This window comes from Enoplosus armatus, chromosome 14, assembly GCF_043641665.1.
Source record: "Enoplosus armatus isolate fEnoArm2 chromosome 14, fEnoArm2.hap1, whole genome shotgun sequence".
NCBI classification, from domain to species: Eukaryota; Metazoa; Chordata; class Actinopteri; order Centrarchiformes; family Enoplosidae; genus Enoplosus; species Enoplosus armatus.
The window spans coordinates 8,190,458-8,211,096 of record NC_092193.1 but is presented as its reverse complement, the minus strand read 5'-3'; the positions used below and the strand labels follow the sequence as shown (position 1 = coordinate 8,211,096).

The window sequence follows — 20,639 nt, the reverse complement described above, 5'->3', positions numbered from 1 at the left end:
AATGAGGTACAACATGGGGGGTTGTAACACAAAACTAACTAAACAGAACACGCAAAGAAGAAATGATGGTGACTTATTTACTTTATTATTTAAAAGGATCCCTATTAGTTGATGCCGGCTAGTCTTCCTGGCGTCCGAACAGTACATTATATTCATCATACAAATTAATCTCAGAATTAGTTTCAAAATAGTATCATGAATTAGTGTCAGGAACCATCACCAAAGAACAAGAACACAGCATCATACATGACCAACACTGGGCTGTTGATCAGCTGCTTAAGTAATGCTTTCTTAAATGTGTGTTTGAATGAGGATTTACTATTGGACTGACGCATTTTCTGGATTTTAAGGCTCTATTTGATTTTCTTTTATCATAATTGAGCATCAGCTTATCATAACCCTTGGAATTTGCTTTGAAAAGATTTTAGATTATCTTTTTAATTGTCCATGACTTTGCTGTAGTGTGCTTGGGTTTTCATCATCAGGATAAAAAGACGGCATGAGTTCAGTCTCAGAAATGTTTTGAATGTATACTTAACCATGATTACCTTAACATGCCTTAACATCCTCTGTGGATGTAATTATGACAAAGCAAGCCATCAAAGTGTTTGCAAGAACTACTTGGCCCACATCGAGCATGGATTTAGAAACCCAGTAGTTTTATTTTCTTTCTGGATTCTATGTAACAGAATACTGCAGCCACCTTGGAAGCATTTGCTTTTCATCATTACTCTGCGCTACATCTTTGACAGAATTGTTTTTTAAGCAAAATCCCTTAGAGGGGAACAGAAAACACTCCAGTGACAAGCAGTGGGAAAATGTTGCGACCCTGGAAGAGTTACTGGCTTCTCAGCCCAGAATGAATTTCCATGTTAATTCAGTGGAAGCATCGTCACTGTGAGGACATGACAGTCTGGGTTTGTAACCTGTCCCTGCCAGGTTATACAGCACAGTATGTGCTAAATAGTGACAGTGTTAACTCTAGGAAGAGTTTGCGCAGAGATCACATATGTGTTTAGATTTAAGTCTTGACAGTTGAAGCACTTTCATCTTTGATTACGACCTTACCATCATAGACAAACTTTTCCCTTGATGGGCAAATAGCTTGGACATTCATGTTCCAAGTCAGAATCCAAATATGATTGAGCATTTTCCATTGCGGCCCCCTCACTATGGAACAGTTTGTAAAAAATACTGTTTGTCAGGTCTTCTATTGCAACTTTTACTCCTATAACACTGACAGACTCACAATGGACAGTATAAAAAAAGACTGCATCAAAATTGATCCAGCAGAAACAGAGATTTTGCCTTTTTTTAGTCCACACATTCTTCTTCAAAATCTGGCACCTACATTACCCACAGTGCAACTCGACTGACAGCAGTTTGATCAGAGATTCACTTGTTATGCTAGTAGCGGCTAATGTAGCCTTTAGCTTCTAGCCTCGAGCTCTGATGAGGAGCGGGCTACAGATCAATTCATCAGATTTCACACAGTACTCATCTGGAGCCACAAAAGACTTTATACAACTTTTTTTCACATATGTAACAGGACTCCCCAAGACCTGTAAACAGACTTTGATGTGTAAAATCGGTGGAGTTCCCTTTAAGACTCATAATTTTTAACTGCTTTTATTTTGAATGTAGACTGATGACAGAACTGGTCATGATGAGGCTGTTTTTAAGAATCATGCTCTTATTTTTATCACATAATCTGATATACAGTCTAGTAAACAAATGTAGGTGGGGGTATAGTACCTTGAAGAATCTCTTCTCATATGTCTGTAGTGGGGGATTTTAAGAAAGGTTAATAATTGAAACATTTACGATAGCAAAAGCCCGAGTAGAAGGGTTTTGACTGTGAGAAAGTATTTGAAATTCAGTGACCATGCAAGCATGAGGAACACACATATGATACAGCCACTATGTTCATACTCTAATGAACACAGAAATACCAGCCCTGCTCTTGACCCAGAACCTGCAGACGGTCGGCTGCTTGTTTACATGGTGTGATGTTGTCCTTTAAGCAGCATGTGGTCAAGACCGGTGGGGGGGGGGGGGGGTGTTCTCTGATGGAGCTCTCCACACTGCCTCCCAACATGAGGCTCTCAGCACACATAAGGACAACAGTGGCCTGCATATCCATGTCTGGGTCCACGGCAGGGCCCCTTTGAGGTGGTCAGACATTATATTTGCACAGATGTTTGGGTCCAAAGCCGAGAGGCCAAACCCCCAGTACCCCTCTGGTGGTCCCAGCCCACCACCGACTGGGAAGGATGGAGCCTCTTGTGGCTACACATTCAGTCCCATCACGGGTGACATGACTTAAAGGGACAGAGCCAGGCCCCTGATACTCTCAGGGGGAGGAAGTCTTATGAAGATGTCAGTACAGCTGGGGAATTTTGTAGCTTCCTCCAGTGGAAACACTAGACCTACCCAAAATGCCAAGGGGCATGTTTTGACCAGAGCTTGGTGCTTTAGAGGATGACATGACCCAAAGGCATTATCCACTCCTCTTGTCTACTAGACTCTTTATGTCTGTGAGAGAATTCAGGCTCAGAGGTTCAGCATGATCTTTATATAACATATTTAAAGGCATGGTGATCAAGAAAACATGTATTCATTTTACATAACATGAGGATGATTTCAGAATTTGAACCAATGGCCAATGGTTTTCCTATAAATCACATTTTGGATAGCCCAAGTTTTTGATTATGATAATAAAAGTACATTTTAAACAGTTTTAAAATATTTTTGCTCTGGTATTTATTTTATATCCTTTCTGTCTGATAAAGTGTTACAGCTTTCCACAGATTCTCTCTTCCTATATAAACTGATTTAAAGTTTGTTGCATCTGCAGAAAGATCTTTATTGCCTGTTGTGAATGTACACCAGCTGCCCTCTCACTCTGCTCGCCAGAGGCTACTTGGTCAGGTCTAATGAAGTCAAGTAAACATCCTGCCTATAGTATCATGTTTAGCATTGAATCACATGGTGTTGGTGTTTTTCAGGACACAGAGTTAGACTAGTGAACATCTGTGACATGAATGACCAAACGTTTCACTGCTCCGTGGTTTTAGGTTGGATGGCAACGAGGAATGACACAAAAGTGGAATGATGCTGTTTTGTTTTGGTTTCTCTGTCATATGGCTAACACATGTGCAGTGTGTTTTTTAAGTTAAGTTTCGTAGTGAATCTTCTTGCCTATTCATGAAAGCAAGTGTTTTCAATTGATACTTGGCTGAAGAAAGGCACAGCGTGTCCCACTTTAGACATGCGGTACTAAACTTAGTTATGAAATGAAAAATACATCTCATGTGATTTCATTTTTGAATGAAAACCTTTGGTGTATTTTTATTAACTCACTGCTCCAGTTGCACAATATTTGAGTTACTACTGCTTCTCAACATTGTAATCTGTTACTAGGATGAAGCAGACGTACTGTACACGGATTTGTGACACAAAGTCTGTTGTATGTTGCAGGAATTCAGGAGGGTACAGAGTGCACCAAGTGTAAAAATGACTGGGCACTGAGGGCGGCTATTGCACTGCTGTATGTGCTCTGTGCCCTGCTCACCATAGCAGTGGCTGTCCTCGGATACAAAGGTAAGTCAAAACTGTCATACATTGCTTCTTCACCTGATAAAAGTATAGTAAAAATAAAGTCTTGATGTTCTTATGTTCTGAGAGATTGTAGATAATTTCTTTCAAAAGCCTCGTAAATGAAATGTCACAATGGAAATATATAAACTCTATTTTTAGCACATTTTCTCTGTACTACCTCGTCCCCTGCCACCCCGTGTACAATCTCTCTCTGCCTTTGTTTTTCTCTCTGAGGTTTGATGAAAGTCAACGGGTCGTATCACTGGCAACAGAATGTAAAACTAAATCCAACCAAGTCCAAGTTAGAGAGTTCAAAATTTACCACTTGAAGAGACTCCCTTGAGATAATCCATTGTTTGCTCTCCACTGAATTGATATCTTTCGGAGATTAGCCATAGCTTGAGATTATAAACACATTTGTTGTGCAATTGTCCTTACTGCAACCCATTTTTGCTGTTCCTCCTTGTTTGAACCAGGGAAATTATGTTAAATAGAAACAGAGAGGAATTCCAGTTATCTCAGGCGCCATCAATGTGGAATGCACTTTGTCTATTGTCCAATCTTACACATTCGTGGCCCCAATCAATCACAGGAAACCTCAAAATATTCTCAAGCAAAATATTGAAGTCCCACCTGCTCCACAGTGCCCTAACCCGGTGAACTATGTACCTCAACCTACAGACAAAAACCGCATTCGCCCAATGGGGAATGACTTTATTCTAAACATGGTCTACAAGTACAGATCTAAATCTGAATCATGCCTGGTTAGTGCTGTCAGGATTGTTTTGGGTTTCCAGCTTTGGATCTGTGTTAGTTTGGAGCCCATGTGATTTTGATGGTTTGGCTCTAATGTCTACCAGATGACCATGCAGCGACTACCCTGGCTTAACAACCCAGAGGAGATTTTATGGCTTGGTAGCAATTTGTTGTCTCATGAACCACAGGTTTACTCACAAATGGCTGCAAGTGTCCAAAATAGTTAGGGTTTGCAAGAAACCAGTGTATGTTGGGTTCTGTGTTGTGTTTTTCTCCTCTACACCCTTTAAACAGCATATACTGTTGCTTACCAGCAAATATAACTACAGTTTTCTGCATTAGTCAAGATGTTTCTTAGTCTTGGCTCTCCAAATGACCCATTTTGTTAAAAGTTAAAAGCATTGCGGCATAACCTGCTGTGTCTGGTCCTGCAGCATTGATCAGCATTAATCTGCTTGGGCTCGTGTTGGGTAACTGCCTAGTAAGTATGGCTCATAACTTGGGTCACAATAGGCAGCCAATAAGCCTTACTCAAATTAGCTAGCTTATATAACTCCTAATGCTTTTCCAATACAGGACTGTGTGGGGTGGAAAGATTAACAGAGGAGAATAAGAAGGTATGTTAGATATCAGGGAGGAAAGATACTGCAGCATGCATTTCTGTTTCACATTACATTGTTGTCACTATTATCAAGAGCAGGTCTCTGCTGTAGCAATATAGCATTCTTGAATGAATGTTATGGGCAACAAATAAGGCATTTATAATATTTCTCAGGGGTCAAAAATGTAGAGAAATTAGCATTCTAGAGGGAAAGGGGTAGAGAGGAGACTCAAGCTGCAGCTCTTTGAAACTGGACCCATGTGATTTTGTTTGTCCCAAGTGCATGTTATTGTTTCATGTTTTTGTCACTTCTGGAATGATAACAGTGAAAGCTTAGGATGTTTTCCAGTGCAGTTTTTAGACGCCCACATAGCGACAGAAAAACAAACCGTGGAGGAGAAGAGATGGACTCGTGTTGCAGATGTGAGGAGAAGAGAGAAAGTGGAACCAGAGTGTACTAGTGTGGTATTCTCTATGTGTTTGACATTGTTTCTACTCAAGAAGTGGAATTTGTGAATGTAGTCTGAAAGTTAGAGATTTGTATTGATCAACAGATTTACAGTTGCCCAGTTACAAAAACAAAACTTTGGAAACTTTTCACCCTGTTCAACACTCTGCGTTCAGAACTGCTGTTGGAGTTTCCAGTTATTCCCTGGAGAGGAATGAATACAGCAGCACCCTCTGCTGTTCACAATCAGTTTTAAACATTAAGGTTAGATGAGATCTATAAGAAGTGAAAGACATATTCAGATTCTGTACTGAAGTAAAAGTAGCAATATCATATAAGTTTTCTCCATCACAAAGTCTTGCATTTAAAAAACTTTATAAAGTACAAGTATGTAAGTATTATCTGCAAACTTTACTTGAGTGGTCAGAAATAAAAGTACTCATGAAGCAGCAAGAGTGGCTCCTGCAAGTGTGATATTATCGTATTTTGTAAGTGAAGAGCTGAAGAGTAACAAGTAACTAAAGCTGTCAGATAAATCTAGATAAGTAAAAAGTGCAATATTTGAAATGTAGATGTATAAATTGAATTAGACTTAAGTACAGTACCTACTAGTAAAGGTGCTCAAGGTTACATCTATCTATCTATTGAATCTCCTATAGATCTTAGTCAACACAAGGTCACATTCCACAGGAAATGAACTTCCTGTGTTAGTGTCTCATATGTGATGGTTCCTCTTACCAAACAGTAATGGAAAATACTCCGTCAGCATCATAATATTGTCTGTTTTACTTGAATTGTTGCTTTTTCCCTGTAAGTGTATATACTGTACATATCTATTTACATTCCTCCTTCTCTTTGTCTTTTGTCAGTGGTCCAGAGAATGGACAATGTCACAGAGGGCATGCAGAATTATGGAGGCAAGATCAATGCTGTGGAGACAGACTTAAAGAAGCTAGGTAAGCCTCATTAACACAAGATTAGATATCAAATATGGATCGTTATAACCTACAATAGCTGTGAAGAAAATGTTTAATGTTGTGGGGTTTTTTTTATTTTCTATTAACAGATATTTTTGTGTGTCACCTTTTCAGATGATCAGGCAGGAGAGAAGTCAGTTAATGCCACTAGTGAAATCAAGACTTTCAAGTCAGATCTGCAGGCATTACAGAACCAACTGAATGACATTGCTGTCAGAGCAACCAGAAACAGGGACATGCTGGATGAGCTTCGAATCACAGGAGATGACATGCAAAACGGCCATGTCTCCCTGCAGAGTTTTCTGCAAGGCAACGCTGCCTCACTGCGTGGAGTCAACCAGACCTTGGCCTCCTACAGTGGCATGATTGACGACCTCCAGACAGACACTGCACGGCTCCAGTCAGAGATACAGGGCCAGGTCAAACAGCAGAGCCAGACCCAGGTTAGCGTCAGTGCACTAAACATCACCCAGTCCCAGCAGCGCAATCTGCTCAGCACGCTGCAGAAGACAATCGAAGACGCAGGCCAGGCAGTGCAGAAACTGAAGAATGACTATCAGGGTCTGCAGCAGACAGCCAGGCAGACCCGGGCTGACACAGAGTGGCTGAAGGAAAAGGTCCAGAACCTCCAGGTTTTGGCAGCCAACAACTCAGCCCTGGCCCGGTCCAATGGAGAAGCTCTGGATGACTTGGGGGTTCAGCTCAGCACACTAGCCAGTCAAATCCAGAACGCCTCAGCTCTCACTGAGGGGCATGACCAGAGCCTGCGTGAGCTGATGGACCACCAGAGAGACCACGATAACGCCACCTCATCTAAGTTTGATAAGATGGAAGCACGATTAGACAGACAGGAGAATGACATGGACCGTGTGACTGGAAACGTGAGCTTTGCCTCGCAGCTCCTAGGCGCCATCAGCTCCGACCTGAATGGCCTGAGGTCCTGCGCTGAGACAGTGATGCGACATTCAGACCTGTTACTGGGGCTGAACAGTAGTGTGACAGAGGCCAAGGCAGATGGCAAAGAGCTGCGTGCCCAGCAAGATGAGCTAACAGCCAGGTTGGACAGCGAGGTCAACAACCTCTCTATGGTAATGGAAGAAATGAAGCTGGTGGACAGCAAGCACTCACAGATCATCACCAACTTCACCATCCTGCAGGGTAAGAGTAGAAGACGTTCTTGGTGTATATCCTGGAAATGGTCAAAAATGTTCCCGATCACAACATGATTTATTGGTTTGAAGACATATCTTACCTCTGCAGGTCTCTAGTACACTATTCACCAAATAGTGTGTCACCAAATTAATATTTAAAAAATAACCAAGTAAAAGAAATAAATGATATGTTTCTTTGTGAAACATGTTAAGGCCTCAACAGTAACAGTACATTCTGACACATAAAGTCTCATCTGCTGTTATAATTTTTCAGGTCCACCAGGTCCAAGGGGCCCCAGGGGTGACAAGGGTCCACAGGGGCCAGTGGGCCAGTCAGGACAAAAGGGTGATAAAGGAGACAAAGGGATGCCAGGGTTGGTGGGACTTAAAGGAGAGAAAGGTGCTGCTGGACCACCAGGTGCGACAGGTCCAAAGGGTGCAGTCGGGGCTCGGGGTCTTCCTGGTGCTAAAGGATCGAGAGGGTCTGGAGGTCGACCTGGAAACCCTGGTGAAAAGGGTGACCCTGGGGCTACAGGGCTACCTGGTAGGGATGGACAGTCAGGAATGCCAGGACCTCAAGGGCCACAGGGACCCAGAGGAGCAGCAGGACCTGCAGGGTTGGAGGGACCTCGTGGGCCTGTTGGACCTATCGGCCCTCCCGGCCCTCCGGGGCTACCAGCAATACCTGTGCCTGTACCTCCTCCTTTTTCAAAGCCTCCTCAGCCCACTCAGCCCGCTCATGTCCCTGAACCCCTCAAACCATCTCAACCTCCCAAACCAGCAGAGGAACCACAAGGCTCCGTGTCCAAGCAGGTCCAGCCTGCTGCCGCCACTACTCCAACGCCTGGTGAGTAAAATAACTACATAAGGGTAGAAAATAGATTTGTGGCCCATTCTAAGAACATGTTTACTAAATCTGATACAACATATGTCGTGTGATTTAACTTGTATATTGTAATTCTGTAAATGATTCATTCCAGGTTGCCCGCCTGAGTTCAGAAAGTTTGGAGACAGCTGCTATTACTTCTCCTCTGGTTCTCAGAGACTCAACTTTGACGAGTCCAACCAGTTTTGTACTAACATATCATCTCATATGCTCATTATTAACGACAATGAGGAGCAGGTAAATAAAATTAGACCCCTGTAGTTACTTTAATACATTCACTGACTTTTCTGAACTCTAATCATCCTGTAAAATATCTTTCGCTCTTCTATCCTTAGCAATTTGTGAGAAACGCAATTGCAGGAAAAGGCTATTTCTGGTTGGGCCTTACTGACAGGGAGGAGGAAAATGTCTGGAAATGGGTGGATGGAACCATACCTGTTTTCAAGTGAGCAAACCTGCCAAATTGGTTTTACAACAAATGTATGAATCTGTTATTAAGCAAATGGAATTAATGTGTTTTAGAGATTTCTGAACTTTTATTGTTTGTGTCGTTGCTATCAGGAAATGGAAGCCTGGGCAGCCTGATAACTGGACCCATGGCCACGAAGAGGGCGAGGACTGTGCTGGCCTTATCCATAATGCCAACTGGAATGATTTCTACTGCACTGACCGCATCGGTTTCATCTGTGAATGTGCCTCTGACTGTTAGTACCTTCTATGCATTTTTACTTCATATATATTTTTGAATTGGCAACAAATCCCATATAAAGACCAAAACCAACAATGTGTCAGTGCATCTCACAATATTTACAGACTTCTACTCAGTCTGTGGTACTCAGCCCCAAGTCCATTAATTCCTACTCAAGATATAGACCTTTAAAAACAAGTCACACATATGGAAATGTATATGTTCAAACTTTCCACGATTCTGAACACCTCTAGGACTTCTTATTCTTGATTGATTGACATTTGACAAAACAATCAGTATCAGTGATACTAAACACCGTACTGCGATTTTATCTAAATATGGGGGGCTGATTTTGAGATAAATTACTGTTTTGTGGAATTTACAAAAACATATACACACAGCGTTGCTGTCCTGTGAAAACCATGTATCTCCAAAGTGTTTACTTTTCATGAGCTAAGAAAAAACACTCTGTATTCAGCTTTTTGACAATGCAATTTTTTTAATCATCCAATGGGTTTTTACATGTTTTACGTAGCAGGAAATGTTACATTTATCATTTACACTTAAAAATTCAACTCACCAACATTGTTAGAGATGTTACAGATTACCGTATGTAGTCATATTATTACTGTTGCTAGAAACTGTTAATATATCAGCCTGTAAGCACATCATAAAGGTGTTAAAATGTACCTCATGTGTTTTATTTCTGTTGTTCTCTTCACAGTGGCAGTTCCAGTTTTATAGCATCCACAGACAGCAGTGTGAGCTGTCTCTGGGAGGATGGTGAGGAGGCTGAAGTTGAGGTTGAAGGTTCGAGGACAATGAAGGACATGAGGAGGAGCTCTAGATGACTAGAGGACTCTGATGAAGACAGCTCAGTCAAGCACTTGGACTTATCTTTGTCTTAAAGGCACTTTACAACACAGTGTAGTGCAAAAGACAGAGCATGCACAGACCCAGCCCACTATTACATTGATTTGGTATTTGTACTGAATGAAACATGAGAATGTAGGCATTTATTTAGGCTTTACTGAGTCATTATTTGGTGCAGCCGCTGTTGTACAGGTGTATCTGTAAATAATATTCCACAAAAGGTACATTGTTGGTTGGGATTGAATTTCTTATCCTTTTATTTCTTGGCTGCCTTCACAATCTTTACACTTACAAAAAAATCTATATCAGAGGGTTTTGTTGTTAATAAAGTACTATAAACTATTTTTATACGGTCAAATACTTCACAGATTCAGAACTGTGATTAGAAATAAGCTCCCGGGAAAATGATGAGCACCCACTCACCATCAGCAAATGACTGCAAGCTCAGATAATAAAGAGAAATAAAGCTAGTGTAAATTTCACCTTACTAAAATATCAATTACCTTTGGTTTTGTTTTTGAGAATAGATGCTCAGTGTGAGCAGTGCTGCTGTTTTATGAAGGACAGTATTTGTTAGACTTTAGACTGCCAGTATGAGTTTTATACAGTATGAGGCACACATTAGCAATATGTAAATGTTTTGTAATGTAGCATCATATGAGGATTTATTCATTATGCCAAATACAATACGTGAAATATGTTACATGTTTATAATTTGCATAATCAGTTGTTGTATGATTGACCTTTTCCAATTCATATAATGCTTAAGGACTGAGTAGCAGTTTGTAATGTGGCTCAAGGCTCATTAGGCCTTAATTAAATTACCAAGTTCCTATGGATCACAATAAAATGGGAAAGAAATTGTGTGTGGAGTGCAGTGCTTTTTGTATATTGCAATAAATGCATTAGGTGGTATTGCATGAAAATATATTTATTTGTCTATAAAAACAAAAGAAGAAAGAAAATTCCTGATTGATACATTACTCAGTCAGTATATCAGACTCATGACCAATGTCACTAAATCTTCCAATTATATCCTGACAGGGTATATAGTGTTTTGTGAAGACTTGATTTTTTAGTGTAGCATTTTTGTTTATAGAAGAATAAATATTGTAAAGCTTGACTTCTATTTATGTATATGTATAATATATACATGGTAAAATAGTTTGTCTTTAGATTTGTGAATTATGGAATCTAAACTGTACATTATGGTAATACAAAGAGAAATACAGTAATATAATCAATAACAAGTAATATAATAATATAAATTATATTTATGGCAGTATATAAAGATAGAAATGAAATTAGCCAGCTGCAGCACTAGTGATGCTTACACATTCATGCATCACTAATTATAATCCAGTGATACTGTATATATTATTCTGAAATGGGCCATAATGAGTACTTTCACTTTTGGTACTTTTAAGTATATTTTGATGCCAATACTTGTAATACATGTACTTTTACTTAATATTTTGACTTGTATTTTTTTAACTGTGGTATTGATCCTTTTACTTCTAAATCTAGAGTTGTTCTTCCACCACTGATCATTTTTAATTATCTACAATCATACCAGGCAAAATTTACTTGCAACTGCTTTAAAAAAAGATTTAACTGACATGAAAGAGTACATTTGGTCACTCGCAGCTGCAGCAGTTAAATGTTTTGTGGTCAACGCGATGAGATAACGTCACATGATCACCATCACCTGACGATGATATGTTATTTTTTACGGCAAGGGCAATTTGTAGCTTATGGTTAATATCCTCCGATGTAAAGTCAAGGCAGACGCGTTAAATAGCTTGTTAGTGTTAAATTACAGTCGATGACAGCGGTTTATTTAACACGGGACTGTCGGCTTCAATTACCCAGAATGCCTCGCTTGTTGCCGTCTGGCGAAGGAGTGACTGTGTAGAATAGAACCAGTCAGCTACATTTGACATTCATGAAGTTGTCGTTACTATGCATTTTTATTGTATGAAATAAGACAAAGAGGGAAAGAAAATAACAGGGGAAGGCGGAATCTGTTGTTGTCAATACACCAGCAATGCCTCTCTTCACGACCAACCCATTTGACCAAGATGTTGGTGAGTAATCAGAACTGGAGGCTATTTCTAGCAGGCTAGCTAAAGTAGCTTTGATCAGTCAGCTTTGTTTGTGTTCTCAAGCTGTCTGCAGCTTAAATATTACCCTGTAGAGCCATGTCGATGATGTTATATGGCTGTCTTGCACTATATATTGCAGGCTATGTAAACTGACTGCTGTAGTCCATGTTAATTTTTATTAATGTCGGTTTTGCCTGTGTTTGTTGTGATTCGCTCAGTTAGCCAAAGACTAAGCTAGCTTGCAACCCTATTTAACGTTAGTTAGCTAGCATCAACTAACAATTTGGTAATAGCATCCTGAAGTAAGCCATTGGGGGAGTTTATGCTACTTGTAACATTTTTTCTTAAGTCATATAATATGTAAGGTTGATATTTTGGGGGTTAACAGACGTAGACGTAGGACACTGGTGTTGTCATCAGATAATTGAAGTAAGCTAGCTCGCCATCTGCCTCATCATTACCTCACTGTATCCCTTCTAACCAATATGATGAGCCTGACATCTCACAGTCGCTGCAAGTGAAAGAGGATGCGGTGGTGTGTGAAACCATAAAGTCACTCTGTGTTTCCCTTTCCTCTCTTTGTTCTGTGCCGAGTGGTTAACCACTTCATTAGCATGTAAAGTGTGCAGGAGCTGGACAAAGTACACAAACACCTCATTATACAGTACCATACAAAACTGTAGCCCTCAAAACCAGCACTAAATGCTAATCTGGTAAAGCTTATGATGGGTATGTTTGGGCTGTCAGGTGTTATTTCTGCTTGAGTGGTCATTTTCTGGCTGTTTGTTCTGTTTTTCTAAATATATGCTGTTAGATGTTGACAGTGTTGGTGGCCATCTTCTCGTAACTAGGGGTTGGTGATATGAATGAAATCCTCTATTTTGGTATTTGTAATCTGATATTGTTGATATGAATCTTTAATATAGTACATTTTCTGTAAAACAACTGAGAGCCTGTTCATGAATCAATAACCTGTTGTCAGCTTTTTGACAAATTCAGAAGTAGTGTTGAAATTGTAGATCCAACATGATCATTAAGACGTCCTGCTAATTAAGTTGATACACCATGAGATATTGAACAAATAGCTACAACAGTAATGAATAGTATGGGAAATGTATATCTCCACTTAATCATATTGCCCATCCCTACTTGTGACCACGTTGTCTCTTTGCCAGCGCAGTTTTTCCTGGTGTTGAGCATGTCTGGTCTTCACGAAAGCAGCTAAACACATGGGTCATACGGTTGGATAGCAGTATGTGTAAGCTTTGTAAGAGGTCTCACATTCACCACTTTTATTTGTGAATTTTTATGGAAACTTGAGGTGACAAGTCATGTGGACAGAGGCTAGATATACTATATTTACTGTATGAATTTGGCAAGAGGATCTAAAAATCATGGTGACATATGCCAAAGACAGGGAAACTGAAATAGCCAAGAAGAATTCTCACCTCCACAGAATTAAAGACACTAATCTGTATGTTTTCTTGATAGCAGAAGCTACAGTCTCAAATCAACTTCAAGTTAAATCAATACCTCAGACACTTTCAACACAAACCAAACACTATGAGCTTCATCAGATTGGTATTTACTGCAGGGCTGTTGTATTGTTAGAGGCCTTTGTTATTTTGTCTGTATCTCTCTAATGTTTATGCTCATTTGTGTAGTTACAAAAAAAGACCAAAGGAGAAGATCTCACGCACGCAAACAGCTTGCAACTCCAATTTTTGTTTCAAGAAGCTTTGTTATTTCTGATCTTCACCTCTCCTCTCTGTCTCTAAATAGAATAAGTCATGTGCTTTTGCAATCTTTAACTTTTTTCTTTATGTTGGTTGTTGTGCTTCTTTCCTGCAGAGAAAGCAACCAGTGAGATGAACACAGCTGAGGACTGGGGCCTCATTCTGGACATATGTGATAAGATAGGGCAGTCACGCACTGGGTTAGTTAACACAGTCTGTCAGGTTTATAGTCTTCACAATAAACCTGACACAAAAACACATTTATCAGGCATTGCATGAAGTTCCCTTTAAGGTTGTCCGATTGTAAAGCACATGTATCCAAGGTTAGGAGAACCCAGGGACCCTGAGTTTACAAGGACAGATTTAAGACAAATATTGATACTTAATATTCATAAAAACCTCTACAATGACACATTTTACTTAATGTAGCTGGATTGTTCTTTCGTCCTCTCCAAGCTGTTAATCTCCTTAAACTTTTGATTTCTACCATTGTGTTGCAGGCCTAAAGAATGTCTCCGCTCTATAATGAGAAGAGTGAACCACAAGGATCCCCACGTGGCCATGCAGGCACTGACTGTAAGCAAGCTGTAAACAGACAACCGTGTTTGGTAGAAGTGTGATTGTTTGGTTCATGGAGTCGTCATGTAGTCTTCCCTTAATTAACCTTTCACTAAGATGTGAGATCGTGGAATAACAGACTTTATTCTATAATAAGCTAAATCCTAATATGTGCTACATGTTTGTCACATGTTGCTCTGGATTAGATAGTCTGATGAATTGTTTGTACGTCCTCACAGCTCCTTGGTGCTTGTGTCTCAAACTGTGGGAAGATATTCCACTTGGAGGTGTGCTCCAGAGAGTTTGCCAGTGAAGTCAGTAACGTCTTAAACAAGGTATGCAATGACATTTTTACTTTCAGTGTGTCGTTCATTATTTCTCATTATTAGCTTGTGCTACATCCAGCTCCTTGGTCTCATGATGGGCCTTTCTTATGATTATCTCCAGGGCCACCCCAAAGTGTGTGAGAAGCTGAAAGCTTTGATGGTGGAGTGGGCAGAGGACTTCCGCAACGATCCCCAACTCAGTTTGATCTCAGCGATGATCAAGAATCTACGAGAGCAGGGTGTCACTTTCCCAGCTGTAGGGTCCCAGGTAGGTGTGTTTTTCAGTGTAAATGGTATAAATTGCTGTAAGGATATTTGTTGCATGTCATACCCCTCTCTTGCTTCCCATGTTTCATGCCTGTATCCATGTTGTTACTATTCAATAAAAGCAAAAAATGTTGTATTTAATTTTTTGAATTAAAAAAATTAAATACAACATCTCAAATATTGAGATCCAGACTCATCCTTTTATTCTTCTAGTTGTTGATTCACCTGAACATGCAATTATCATTCTTTCACAGGCTGCAGAGCAAGCAAAGGCAAGCCCTGCTTTAGTGGCAAAGGATCCCTCCACCTCAACAAACAAAAAAGAAGAAGAAGACCTGGCCAAAGGTAAGGACGCTTTTTTTAATCCCCAGGCGTCCCTTTACACCTTTAATTCTTTATTTGCATTGCATAAATCACTGTTTACACTGGATTAATGCATTGCAGATGTTCAGCAATATTTGAGGACTCTCAAGGGCAAACACATAATTTCACATATCTCTTGTGTGCAGCTATTGAGCTGTCGCTGAAGGAGCAACGTCAGCAGCAGCAGGGCTCCCTGTCAAGCCTTTACCCGAGCACGTCCAGCTTACTTTCCTCACACAAGTCCGACGGCAGGAAAGTCCGTGCCATCTATGACTTTGAGGCTGCTGAGGACAATGAGCTCACCTTCAAGTCAGGAGAAATCATCACTATAATGGACGATAGGTGAATTTTTAAACACACAAACACTAAGCAGGTAAAAGCATCATACAAGGATTTGTCCAATAACTGAGAGGATTGAGGGCAGCTAGGTAGTCGGGTGACCATTTCTTGTTAAGCATCCGTCCTGTTGAATTATCTCCAAAATTACATTTCAGGATTTAATAAAATGTATATGAGATCTTAATGCAGTACAGAGAAGACTTTAAATTTAGATTTGTACTGAATTTTTTGAATTTTTTTTTAATCTCAGTGACCCAAACTGGTGGAAAGGGGAAACATACCAGGGAGTGGGGTTGTTCCCCTCTAACTTTGTTACAGCTGACCTCACTGCAGAGCCTGAGATGAGTGAGTACACACACACACACAAAACACACCTTTATCCACTTATGTCCTCTCTAGTTTTTTGATAGCCCTTTTAGTCCATTAGCAATATTGCTTTATTGATGCTAGAGTGGGAAATGCTTATCACTATATCACTTACACACGGCTGGTGAAACAATACAAAGAACCCAGTTCAGTCAAGACGTTGGTTACATAGACAGAAAATGATCCATCGGTCATCACATGTAGTAACAAACCACACTTCCTGTACTTCTGGGAAGCCAGACGAGAATCGCTCTGATAGCATCTTGGACATATTTCCTCTTATTAGAGAGCTTTATATAACGTTTTCCATTTCTGATACTGATACAAACACTTTGAGTGTCTGCTGTATTGATACAGAATATTTTTTCCTCTGTAATTGCTGACCTGTTAATAAGCTGTTCACATGCTACTTTTATGCTCTTGGCATTGTCTTGTAGTATGACGCATGTGCTTTTTAATTCACCATGCATTTAACACCTCATTCATTGCTGCCAGAATGGATTCTACTATATGTGGCCACAACACTGTTTATCCACTTTTCGCTAAATTTCCATCGTCTATGCAGTGTCAGATGTATTATGACATAGGAGATTTGAGCTCTATATTTCATTTGTGAAAGGAATTCCTGTACTTTCTGGTACACACACTAGTCAGCAGTTTAATGCAGGTTTGGCGTATATTGTTATATTGTTAGTGTGCATGTATTAAAATGTTCAATGAATTGTTAAAACCCCTCAGAAAGGGGTTGGTCATCTAGTGTAATAGATTACATGGTTTTATCAGCTTTGCTTTGTTACCGTCTGGTTGGTGTTCTGAGTCACGCTTCTTCATTACATCAATTTATTTTCTTATTATCCCTTGTTGCTTGTGCAGCTTTGTCATATTCTTTTGCTTGATGCTTCTGCAAGTGTGTCATCCCTCAAAACACAAATACTGCACGTGTGCAGACACTAACACCTCCATTCAGCAAACGTAATGACGTTAGGAGTGCGTTGTGTGTTACTACTTGTTACAACAGGTTGCACAGAAAGTCACTCTACAAATATAAACTTTACATTTCAAGACAATTTGTCAAAAGCTACCATCAGATTTGAACTTATTTTCATTGGATATCCGGACCAATCTTTTGTGCTGCTATCGGATCATTACTGAATGTCAAGTCCGCGCACCCTGACCTCTTGTGTATGTGTAACTGATTGCTCCTGTTACATTGTTTTGCTGCCGCCGCCGCATCCGCTGTTATTTGGGAATCTACAGTGAAGACAGAGAAGAAGACGGTACAGTTCAGTGAGGACATCCAGGTAGAGACCATAGAGCCCGAACAAGAGCCTGTATACATAGATGAGGTAAGTCCCCTTGTGTGAACAACTTGTTCAGTTTCATCACATGTACCTGGAAAGTGTCATCACAGAAATGTTTTTGAAATATTTCAGGACAAAATGGACCAGCTGCTGCAGATGATCCAGAGTGCAGATCCCACAGACAACCAGTCGGACAGCGTCGAGTTACTACAGTTGGAAGGTAAGCTGACGTTTGGGTTGAAATATAGTAATTCAATTCTAAAATCAATGTCAGTATACAGAAGATAATCTGGTATGACGTGGATTATTGTTGACCACAGATGAAACAGACAACTATTTGTTGTATTTTTCATCAGGTGCCTGCAATCAAATGGGACCCCTCATTGACCAGAAGTTGGAGGACATAGACAGGTACATTGTGCTGACATGACATGTTTTGCCCATAGAAAATCTGAAGATGCAGATGGCAGACATAAAACATGTGACACTGACCTACGTAATTCAAGCGTTGCATAAATATTTAGTGAAGCAAGTCGAATTATCTTTGTGTGTTTGTGTTTGTTTAATCAGGAAGCACTCAGAGCTGTCAGAGCTGAATGTGAAGGTGATGGAAGCTCTGTCTTTGTATGCCAAGCTAATGAATGAAGATCCAGTTTACGCCATGTATGCCAAGCTGCAGAGCCAACAGTACTACATGCAGCAGCCTGCCAACGCAGCACAACAGGTAAAGTCAGTTTAGTTTTACTTTGGTTACCCACCTGCTATTTTACCGTGTTTACTGGTCTAAACGGCTGTTGATCTTTTTTTTTGTTTTTGACCACAGGTCTACCCTGGTCAGCCTGCATCAGGTTCGTATGCCATGAGTGGACCTGCAGTGCAGGGTTACACTGTTCCCATGGAGCAGCTTCCAGTTGGAACCCCTATACCTGGTCAGCCAGCTCCCAGGTGAGTTTCACCTCCCCAGTGGGTTGTTATCCTGGTTTAATGAAGCACATAACAAGTTTGCGACATTATCAAACTTTGCTGCTCTTCTCCAGACCGCGTTCTGTTTAACAAGGAAGAAAAGAAAGTGTAGCCAATTTAAAACAGCAATGCAATGCTTAAAAAAACCTTTTAGTTGTCCAGATGAATTCAGTATAATCTAATATTAGAGCACTAATTTCTCTCTACACTAACAGAGTCGTGTCTAACTCACCCCTCTGCTGCTCTAAGTTGTTTGTGCTGATCACGGCTATTATTTGAGACATTATTCCAATACTGGCTTGAGTTTTACGGTATTATGAATTCTACCTTCCACCTACTATTTAATGATTCCACACACATTGCTGTAGCATTGTAATGAATGTTACTTCACTTTTCTTCATAGTGACGTTCATATGTACATGGGCCAGCCGCCAGTCTACACTGCAGCTCCAGGCAACATGGCCCCAGCAGACGTTCAGTGCTACCAGAACCCAGCCAGCGCCCCTGGCCCGGCCCCAGGCACGACTCATGCAGGCATGACGCAGACGCCAAACTACAGCACCCCCTCTGGCCCGAGCATAGCACCTTCCTCAGACGCCTCACAGGCCCCCTACTCAGAGAAAGCCTTGCTATAGGCCCCCCCGAGATCACTGTAATCCTCACGCACACACGTACACATGCACCAGACCTGATCAAATAGTGGTCGTAGATTATTTCTTTTTATTATGTTTTATCGTGGAACACCAGATGGATGGAAAACAATTAGAATAGAGTAGACTAACCTTGACATTTGGCACTGTTAAATCTAAATAAATATACAGTTACACTTCTCACTCCAGGTATAGAAGTGATCACAAGGGGTTTGTTCTGAAGCGCTCACCCCAAAGCACACATGTACTTAATTCATAATGTTTCTGCATTTTCACTCTTCTTCTTCTTCTTCATGTCTTTACATGACTCAGATGTGAGGACATGGAGGAGCTTTCAGTTGCACTTTTATCTTGAGTTGCACTTATTTTAAGTTTTGGTCATCATTCAAGCCTGGTGACTTCCAAATCTAGATCTGATGGCAATATATGCATTGTCCATTTTTATATACGAGAGCTGACATTTATTGCTTTCTTTTTATGATTGGATTATTGAAAAATCGTGGTAATACTTTATTTTATGGGTCAGTAATTTTTAAATAATTTACGAGGAAGTTACCCGGGAAGAACTACAGCATTTGCTACCAATTTTAGGAGAAATGAGACAAAGTTCTTTTAGTTAGGCTTTAGGTGAATTTACAAGAAGTTGTTTCTTTCCAGAGAAATTTCCTTTAAAGACAGGCTCTATTTAAACCTAAATAAATATTAATTAATTAATTAATTAGTCATGTATTATTGGAAGCTTTATTCTTCATACTGTATATATTTTTGGATGTTCAGCTCACCAACTGCACACTGACTTATGACTTTCTAGGTTATACTAGCAATTAAATTGAAAATTGAACTGTTTATCTAGAATATTTGACCTATTATTAGTATCAAATTCCATAATTCTTTCCTGAAAGCTTCGTAGGAAATTATTAAGAAATGACTGACCTGTTGAATAAAAACCCTGCTTTGAGAAAACAAGTGTAACTGTAGCCACTAACCACCAAATATATATGCAATTACTATTTGATCAAGTGTGAAATACACAGAGGCACTCCTTCACACCACCCCTCAACATGCACACTGGACACACACACACACACACACACACACACACACACACACACACACACACACACACACACACACACACACACACACACACACACATACAAACACACAAACAAACAAACAAACAAACGGCAGTATGTGATCATTTACCTTCACTGACACACTAACATGGAGAGAAATCCACAACACACCACATCCTTCTCACTCACTTAAAGCAACTGCTAATCATGTGACAAAAAAGGGGGCATCAACTAACATTTCTTTCTTTTTTTTTAATCAGAAAAAGGACTTTTATTGATGCTGAAAACGTTAGGCTACTACACTCTGTATATGTTGCCAACTTTTAGAAGTACTGAAGCCACTTTGTTTTTGGGGTTTTTTTGGAGGGAAAAGAAACCAGAGGAATTTAAGCATGCACATGACTCTTGTATATACTGTACTGAACTAGTAGTGAAGCCACATGATGACCTCATGGGTGGGCTGTATGTTAGCACAGCTCTGGGTGTTTCTCTCAGCCTTAAAGGTGAACTCTGCAGTCATGATGTCCCTGCTGAATTAAAGGTGTAAAAGCCAAAGAGAACAAAGTAAAAAAAACAAAAAAAAAAACACTCACATGCTAGAAAACAAGA

The 20,639-nt window shown here is 40.1% G+C and overlaps 1 protein-coding gene across 1 annotated transcript; it reads left to right on the top strand.

Moving 5' to 3' along the window:
• Positions 1-2,197: 2,197 nt before the first annotated feature.
• Positions 2,198-18,939, top strand: LOC139296364 (collectin-12-like). The gene is made up of 23 exons (XM_070918748.1): positions 2,198-2,312; positions 3,481-3,603; positions 6,275-6,361; positions 6,497-7,540; positions 7,808-8,226; positions 8,320-8,380; positions 8,514-8,656; positions 8,755-8,864; positions 8,981-9,123; positions 12,026-12,067; positions 13,937-14,021; positions 14,322-14,397; positions 14,619-14,714; positions 14,827-14,973; positions 15,227-15,317; positions 15,482-15,677; positions 15,925-16,019; positions 17,298-17,386; positions 17,474-17,561; positions 17,698-17,752; positions 17,912-18,065; positions 18,165-18,286; positions 18,708-18,939. The coding sequence occupies exons 1-23, from the start codon at positions 2,198-2,200 to the stop codon at positions 18,937-18,939; spliced, it is 3,813 nt and encodes a 1,270-aa protein (XP_070774849.1).
• Positions 18,940-20,639: the final 1,700 nt, after the last annotated feature.

Coding starts and splice junctions, on each gene's coding strand:
- LOC139296364 (XM_070918748.1), top strand. CDS start 2,198: ATGTTTGGGTCCAAAGCCGAGAGGCCAAACCCCCAGTACCCCTCTGGT. Junction 16,020..17,297: donor CACTGCAGAGCCTGAGATGA/GTGAGTACACAC, acceptor GGGAATCTACAG/TGAAGACAGAGAAGAAGACG. Junction 17,387..17,473: donor AGCCTGTATACATAGATGAG/GTAAGTCCCCTT, acceptor GAAATATTTCAG/GACAAAATGGACCAGCTGCT.